General features: G+C 31.6%; 1 protein-coding gene across 1 annotated transcript; it reads right to left on the bottom strand.

The window, feature by feature from the left end:
• Nucleotides 1-1,796: 1,796 nt before the first annotated feature.
• LOC108332065 (3-ketoacyl-CoA synthase 11) lies at nucleotides 1,797-4,594 on the bottom strand. Its single transcript, XM_017567170.2, has 2 exons — nucleotides 4,195-4,594; nucleotides 1,797-3,569 (listed from the first exon to the last, which is right to left on the bottom strand). Exon 2 carries the CDS (start codon nucleotides 3,557-3,559, stop codon nucleotides 2,027-2,029), a length of 1,533 nt encoding a protein of 510 aa, XP_017422659.1. The 5' UTR covers nucleotides 3,560-3,569; nucleotides 4,195-4,594; the 3' UTR covers nucleotides 1,797-2,026.
• Nucleotides 4,595-9,408: the final 4,814 nt, after the last annotated feature.

The raw sequence follows: 9,408 nt of genomic DNA, 5'->3' as shown, positions 1-9,408 counted from the left end.
TGGGATGTTATTTTAATAATGGTAAATAGGAATGGTAGTGGATATAGTTAGTAGTTATTTATTTGTTATTTGTCTAATAAAAAAATATGTATGTGTTATATATCTCTTTGAGTACCCAGTTTCGAAAATACTATAGATTAATTTTAAATTTGTAAGTTTTCCATGAAATATTTTTTAAATTTTATTTTATATGTTTTTAAACAAAACTATAAAAAAAAAACTTAAATAAGTTACATTTCAAAAATATAAATCCAAATTATGCTAATCTGAAACATATCTCTAAAAAATAGTACTTAAAACGTAACTAAATAATTCTCAAAACGTAAGTGTAATATGATTAGAATCTCTTAAGCAATTTTAATAGACAAGAGTAAATATAATGATATAAATAAAAATAAGTCAAACTTTAACATTGATATTTTCATTGTTAATATTTTTACTTTGGCAACTTATTTGAGAAACAAAGAACATAAAATAAAATAAATAATTGACACAGTGATATTATTGGTAAATTTGAAATGAAATATTAAAGAAACTGCTATCATTTTCAATTTTTTACATTATATAACTTTTTTTCGTAACCTTTCAATTTTGAAGGGTCTAAAAAGAAAATTAGTTCACTAATTATAACAATTAATATATATCAAATATAAATATCTAATTTAAAATTTTAATTTGATTATCTCTTATCTTTCTTCATAGCCAAATTTGAATATATATATATATATATATATATATATATATATATATATATATATATATATATAATAACAAGAACATCTATATTTTTACAAAATTTACATTATTAAGAGAAACCCAAAACACGTTATAAATATCTATAATTTCGAAAACATAACATTCAATCGTAGGGAGAAGTGTCTAACATATGGGGACGTCATGTATAAGTAACAAGTAACTCAAATTGAAGATTCATTATTAAGGTAAAATGACTAAATTTTATATTTCTTTTGAAAATTCATCATTTAAGTATTTCATCCTTCTGTTCTGTTATTTCAAATATGATTGGTTATGTCATATGTAAGAACAAAAAGTAAAAAAATAATTAGGTTGAATTGTTATTCTAAAAAAACATAATTAAGTTTTAAGTCTTTTATAAATTTAAATATTTTTAATTGAGTTCCTAATAAAATTTTTTTATTGAATATATAAAACTTTTATATTTTTAAATTAGATTATTATTCTTTAAAAATTTTCTATTAACATAATAATATGATTTTTATCTTATCCCGTTATTTTAATTATTTATTTTTATATGTTAGAAACATGAATTTAATTGTTAATATAAAATAACAATGTCATTAGCCAGTAATTTATTGTTTTATATTAAATACAATATCTTAATTTTTTTAATATGTGGAAAAAAGTATAAAAAATATTTAATATTTAAAATAAAATAAAATCAAAAGTAACGTATGTACAAGTTAAAATAAAATTTGTAAAAGAGAAAAATTTGTGGAAATTAGCGTATTCATAAACTAGTTTCAGTTTACACATGAACTAATTTTCGTTTATGCATATACTAATTTTAGTTTATAGAAAAACTGATTTAATTTTTTCTTTATATATCCGTCTCCTAAGAGGGTTGTGAATAAATTTGTCCTCTCTCAAAAAGACCAATTGATGATGAACGAGTCAAAAAATCATACAATGAATTTCTCTAACGTTGAGTGTTTATTTTAGAGAATACTTTTGCTTATCATGGAATATTCTAATAATATTAACTTTTTCTTTAATGTATTTCTATGAACACTTTGAAAGCAGCAAGTAGGTCATGACTAAAGAATAAGAATTTTTTTCTTTTTCCATTCATGGAAAGAATTGTAAATGTATCAAAGAAACACAGAACAGGATTTTAATTACATTGCACTACCAAAGTCCAAACCTCTCTTGCTTCAACCTTTGACTAAAATAGATTTAATATAAAACAAAATCTATGCTCCAAGCTTCCAGCACTTGAACAGTTACCACCTAATTTTGACCCAAAAATACTGAAAACTGCATTTGTCTAGAAGGATGAAATCCTTGGTACTTCAACTGGGAAACTGTGGATCTCATCCATCCAAGGGTTTTTCTCTTTGGCAGGGTTGATGGTCCTCAGAGCCTTCCACACTGCACTGTTGCACTTGAATCCAGAACCGAATGCTATCTGCCATGTTCTATCACCCTTCCTCATCCTCCCTTTCGCTTCTGTGTAAGCCAATTCATACCAAAGAGAACTGCTCGAGGTGTTTCCAAAACGGTAAAGTGTCATCCTTGATGGCTCCATATGCCAAGTAGACAGCTGCAAGTTCTTCTCAAGTTCATCCAACACGGCTCTGCCTCCGGCATGGATGCAGAAGTGCTCAAAAGCCAGCTTGAAGTCTGGAATATAAGGCTTGATCTTCATCTTGAAAAGCTTCTTCCCGACCAACGTGGCAAAGAATAGGAGTTGTTCGGACATTGGAAGGACAAGAGGCCCCAATGTGGTGATGTTTGTTTTCAAAGCATCACCAGCAACTGCCATCAAATCTTTGGACAAAGTGACACCAACCTTGCCATTGGAATCTTCCTCTTGGATAACACAGCCGAAGCACTTGTCATCAGAAGCCTTGTTGGTGCGAACTGTGTCAACCAGCCGGTATTTGGATCTTCTTTTATCAGAGCTTTTGTTGGAAAGCAGAATGGCAGCCCCTCCCATACGGAACAAACAATTGGAAACAAGCTTGGATCGGTCATTCCCAGGGTACCAATTCAAGGTGATGTTTTCTGTGCTAACTACCAATGCATAGGAATTGGGGTGTACTTGGAGAAGGTCCTTAGCAAGATCAATCGAAATGAGACCTGCACTGCATCCCATTCCACCAAGGTTGAGGCTTTTTATGTTCCCTCTAAGCTTATAATGATTGATGATCATTGCCGAAAGTGAGGGCGTGGGGCAGAAGAGGCTGCAATTCACAATCAGAATTCCAATGTCCTTAGGCTTCACAAAAGTCTTGGAAAAAAGCTCATCAATTGCACCAAACATGACAAGCTCGGCCTCTTTTCTTGCCTCTTGCATTGAAGGGTTGGGAGGATCATTGAGAACAGCTTCTGGAAAGTATGTGCTTTCCCCAAGGCCAGCCCTCTCTAGAATCTTCCGCTGGAATTCAAGATTTTCCTCTGTGAAAAAACCACTCCTCCTGGACTGGTCCATGAATATCTTCTTTGTGCATTTGCGAGCTTCTTCAGGCTTGTAACATGAGAAATTGACAAGGTACACGGGTCTTGGACGAGTCATAACGTATAGTGTGGACAAAAATACAATCATGGTGGAGCAAAGAATGACGGATATCAAATTGTATTGTAGATTCTCCCAAATGTCATGGAGATCTTTCACGGAAAAGGTTGAGAGCTGTGCAGCAATGATCACCACCAGAGGGGAAAGACAGAGGTACATGCCATGAGTGATGAGGTAATGATAACCAAGTTTCACGTACTTCAATTTCACGGACTTCTTGAAATCTGGAAGGTTCCGCGATGACGGTGGCATCAATGGTGTGTCTGGTTTTGTCTCTGCCATTTTTCCTGTTCTGAATTTCATTTCAACACATTTAGCAATATTAGATAACCTGATACAGTCAAACTCAGCATTTATGCATTAGACTAAACTTCGCTTGAAAAACAAAAAGGTCAAAAGAAGATTCTTTTCCTCAAATCTTTGAAAAAACGAGATTGATATGAGCATTTATACACAAAGATTGAAGTGAATAACGAGTAAGATATCAGGTTTGGATAACTCAAAAACAAAATCTTGGATTCAAATTAAACGAAAATCCCACTAAAAATAAAAGATTTTCGGACAAGAAATTTGTCATCACTAACAAAAATATAGAGATGAAACAATTTCATAACTTCTAATAACAATACACAATAAAGACCCATGTAACAATTTTGTTGCTTTCACTGAAGTCAACGAAATCGAAACGACAGAACCAAAGTTCAAGTTTTCAAACATCCCTTTTCTACAGCAAATCATTGCGTAAACCCAGATCCGAATTTAAGACGAAACAGGGAAAACCATATCCATATCCGATTGTACACATTAAACACTATTATACATTCACATCAACAAATCGACACCCCCAAAGTGTCACGAACCATGAAAAAAAAATCAAGAGTGCAACAAAACCCAGTTCCCAGATAAAAAATCAGTACCTTGAAAGGCCAAAGACAGCAGAGAACGCAGCAATGTCGCCCGTGAAATGGAGAGAAGCGGATTAGAGAGAGATAGCTTAATAGATTTGAATCAGTGGTTGAAAATGAGGTAAAGTTAAAATTGTTAGAGAGAGAAAGATTGGGTGGCGAAATGAAAGGAGATTAGTAACGAAGTTGCGCCTATATTACATTCTAAGATTATCTGATAGTAAGGTATATCTATATATAGAGGAGGCAGCAGAAAGAAGGGTGGGAGGGAAGTAAGTTCGAAAGAAGGAAGGTCTAGCCCAAAAACAAAAACTGCATGTCGGGTTTTGGAACGCGTCGCCAGCGAATTCGCATTGTTTTTCAAGGGCGGCGCAGTCCGACTTTGACCGTTCGCATCAGAGACGGTCACTGGCGTTAAATCCAACCGTTGTTATCATTGTATTTATTTCTTCTACTGTCCTCCTAATCTAGAACTCATTTATTATATCTTTTATTTTCATTAATTAATACTTCTAAACTTTTTCTTTAAAAGAGAAATAGTTTTAAGCTTCTCTGTCATATTTTTCTCTTTTTGTTAATGTTCCTCTATTTTATTATGCTGTGAGTGTCGAATGTATTTTATGTTTTCCAGACCAGTATATTTATCCCTTTTTAATACTTTTCTTGTAAGGCAGTAAAAGATTCGTAGAATAATATAGGTTTAAACCCTCTTATAGGTTTAAACCCTCTTATGATTGTCATGTTTGTATAAAATCTGAGTTGGGTCTTTATAATTGTAATTGTCTCACTTGGGTTATAATATTTATAAAATTAAACAATTTTACTATATCCGTTAAGTTGTCCCAAACGCCGTTAATTTAAGCTGAGCTATATATTTTTTATGACGTGACATTGTGCATTAAATTGATTGGGTGATGTGTTTTAGAATCATCAAATCCACATGGCGACCCTGCTTGTTCTTCCCTCCAACCACTGATCACCTTTTACCTCTTCCGCTCCTCCACCCAAGCTGCTTCCTTTCCACTCCCACCCTTAAACCCTCATTCCCCAGACACACACCCTTTCTCCCTCTCAAACTAAAAAACGCCGCCATCGTGTGAGAACAAAAACCCCAATCTGGAATAAAAACGTCGTTGTTCGGACGTCGTGTGTTGAATGATCAAAATTAAATGGAAAACATATAAAATGTTTTATTATCATCAAAGATTTATGTTTAATCCAATCTGGAAGGAATTTATTTTTTGACATTCTTTTCCCTAAACTTTGCTACTTCCCTAAACTTTGTTGTTGTGGTTCGCGAACCAACCCTTTCGTTTCTTTCGTGTGTCTCATGCAAGGTCCCTACAGGGAGGGTTCCTTTCTTCCGTTGGTTCCGGTTCAGATTCGTCTTGGTAGGGAGGGGAGACGCCCTTCTCCCTCTTCTTTGTTGTTGTTCGACCCTGCAAAACACTTATCTTCTTCTTCGTTCTAGTGCGTTTTCCCAGGAAGGAGAGGCAGGTTTCGACATCCAGGCGCAACCTCCTTTCTTGCAGGGCGATGGGCATCATGATAGTGGCGTCTTCGCGGCACAAGGTTTTATGTTCTTCCGTTGTTTCGTAGATGGGCATTGCGTTTTGGGGTTAGGGTTTGATTTGGGTTTTTCGCTCTCGCAATTTCAGGTGGTTCTGCTCCGTTCTTGCATTTTGGGGCTGATGAGGAGACGTCCAAACAACGTCTTGGTGGCTGGTGAAGGCAGCGACGACATCGTGTGCAGGGTGAAGGCATCCAGCGACATCGTTAGGGATGGATCTGTAGAAGGCGAGGAAGGAGACGATTGGATCAAAGAGGATGGCAAGCTTAGAGTATTGCGCCAGGAGGTAACAACTGTACTGGAGGGAGTTGAAGAACGGGAGAGTGTAAGCCGCAATGGAGATGAGGCGCTCCGTCGGCGGAGGAGAAGAGGAGTTTGAGAAACGCGCCCCGATGACAACATTTTTTAGTTTGAGAGGGAGAAAGGGTGTGTGTCTGAGGAGTGAGGGTTTGAGGGTGGGAGTGGGAAGGAAGCAACTTGGGCGGAGGAGCGGAAGAGGTAAAAGGTGATCAGTGGTTGGAGGGAAGAAGAAGCACCGTCGCCACGTGGATTTGATGATTCTAAAACACATCACCCATTCAATTTAATCCATAATGCCATGTCATAAAAAAAATACAGCTCAACTCAAGTTAACGCCATCTGGGACAACTTAACGGATAGGGTAAATTTGGCTCATTTTTACAAATATTATGACCCAATTGAGACAGTTTCAAATATGAGGACCCAACTGAGATTCCCATACAAATATGAGGACCATCCGAGGGTTTAAACCAATAATATATATTAATTACTGAATGATGTGTAATACTTCTTATTAATAATATAATTAAAAATAGTAAGATGATCTATTAGACAATCTTATAATATATTTTAGACAAATTTAAATAAATATTTATTAAACAATTTTATTAATACTCTAATAGAAGGAGTTTAGCAAAAAATTATTAGATGATTCATTACATGCATTGATTACATGCATTGATTAGATGAGTCTAAAATATTTATTAGACAATATTATTCATATGTTAACTAGATGAATCTATCAATAAATACTATATTAGTTTTTTCATATATTGATAAGATGAGTTTAACAAAATAAATTACAAAAGTCTTTTCATACACAATTTAGACAAATGTATTAATACACATTAGACGAGTTTGTCCACTAACTAATTAGACAAGTCTTGCAATACACATTAGACGGGTTTGAATATAAATTGATTATATAAGTTTAATAATACACATTATACAAGTATGTTTATATACCTATGAGATAAGTCTAGCAATACATATTAAAATATTATGTCAATGCATTGATTAGACGGTCTAGAAATATTAATCAAACAAGTCTTTTCATACACTTATCAGACAAATATTGCAAAAAATATTACACGAGTCTAACAATACACATTAGACGATACTGTAGATACATTAATTAGAAGAGTATAACAAAAATATATTAGACATGACATTCCATACATTAATTAGATAAGTTTAAAAATACTTTGATTAAACGAGTTGTTGTTGAATTGATCAAACCAGTCTAGCAATGCACATTAGACAAGTCATTCATATATTGATTAGACGAGTCTAACAATATATATTAGACAAGTTATTTCATACACAGATTAGAAGAGTGTGTTAATACACATTAGATGTGTATGTTCATTCACTTATTAGATGAATATTGCAATATACATTAAACAAATTTGTTCATACCCTAATTAGATGAGTCTAGCAATACACATTAGACGAGTTCATCCATACACTAATTAGACAAATATTTTTTACATAAAACATAAAACAAGTCATTTCATGCATTAATTAGATGAGTATAACAATATACATATACATTAGGTCAGCCCATCCATTAATTAAACGAATCTTGTAACACACATTATGTGTTTGTCCATACATTAATTAAATGAGTCTAATAATATACATTAGATAAGTCTCTTTATACATATATTATAGAGTCTATTAATACACATTATACAACTCTATTTATTCTCTGATTAAATATGTCTTGCAATGCACATTAGACGAGTTTGGTCATACATATTAGATGAGTGTAACAATACACATTAGATGAGTGTGTCCATACAATGATTACACGAGTCTAACATTAGATATTAGACGAAATTGTTGATGCATTGATTATACGAATCTAACCATACACACCAATATATCCATACATGATTTGTATTTATTATGAATATATTCAACATATTTTTGCATAATCTATTCTTTCTATTTTTAGAAAATTTACTCTATATTTTTTCATATGTTATATTCTTTGTATTTTTACAAAATTTACCCTTTATATTTTTATATATATTGACTTTCTAAACTTATGAATAATTTTCACATTGATTTTATTCAAAATTTTATTATAAACTTAAAATATTATTATTATTTTGTTCGACTTCTAAATATCTTTTAATATAATATATAAATATATTTTAATATAATATATATTTTCTAAAATAAAAAATACATATGTTCGAAGGCAGGAATTTAAAATTAGTTTTTTTAAAAGAGAAATAATTTTAAACTTGTCTGTCATATTTTTTTTCTGTTAATATTCCTTTTTTCACTTTTATTACGTGTGAGTGTCGAATGTATTTTATGCTTTCGAGGCCAGTATATTTGTCCTTTTTTAGTACTTTCTTGTAAGGTAGTTAAAGGATAAAATAATATCTATTAATTATTTAAAGACATGTAATATTTCTTATTAATAATATGATTAAAAATGCTAATTATATTTTCCTTGTGTTTCTGTGAAAATATTAAATAAGTAATAAAAAAAAGTCGTTAAGATGAAACCTTTTCTTTTTTCTAAATAAAGCTCAACTTAATCTCTTTCTTCAAAATTCATTTTATTTAACACACTTTTTAGTCTTTCCTTTCAATTTTCGGATTTTAATTTTTTTATACTTTTTAACAAATCAAGATTTGGATACTTATTAAATAAAAAAATTGTATTCAAAGTCGAAAGTAAGTAAAGAAAAGTGATAGAATGAAAATCTTAAAAACATTAAAAGGAGCAATTAATAATCTTATAAATTATTTGGTCATAAAACAAGTTTTATATGAAATAGATAGTTCAAACAATTTCATCGGCTTTTAAAAGTATTTCTAGAAATATAAATGTTTATTCGTTACTTTTGTTCGTCATTAGTTTATGGGTAACCTGAGATAGAAAATAAAAGCTTAATTTCTAGTCTTTTTCAAAATATTCAACAAATATGAGGTCATGTGTTGAGTTGATAAAAATAATATGTTTTTGAAAAATCTCACATTACCTAAGATAAGTCGCAGTGGCGTGATGAGAATAATTATATAATGGATTTTAAGTTCATGATTTAAAATACCCCATTAAAAATTACTTTATATTTGATTTTTTTTATACTTTTGTAATAAAGTATGGTAAGATTTAGGTTAAATTTTTGCTTTGAAGGGTGTGAGTGTAGTGAGAATCAAAGGACACTAGTAATCTCTGAGTTGTAAATTTTTTCACATAATATTATTATCTGATTGTCATTAAATAATAATCGTGATTTTTTTCCGATTTTGAAATTTTCACGTTATATTCTTATGTTGATCTTATTTATCTATTGGTAGGATAATTATCGAGGATAAAAATGTTAATGTTA

Source organism: Vigna angularis, chromosome 4 (genome assembly GCF_016808095.1).
Source record: "Vigna angularis cultivar LongXiaoDou No.4 chromosome 4, ASM1680809v1, whole genome shotgun sequence".
NCBI lineage: Eukaryota > Viridiplantae > Streptophyta > Magnoliopsida > Fabales > Fabaceae > Vigna > Vigna angularis.
The sequence above is the reverse complement of the archived record's forward strand: the minus strand, read 5'-3'. Positions and strand labels throughout refer to the sequence as shown.

Excerpts from the sequence above, each read along its gene's own strand:
- LOC108332065 (XM_017567170.2), bottom strand. The coding sequence starts at position 3,559 with ATGGCAGAGACAAAACCAGACACACCATTGATGCCACCGTCATCGCGG.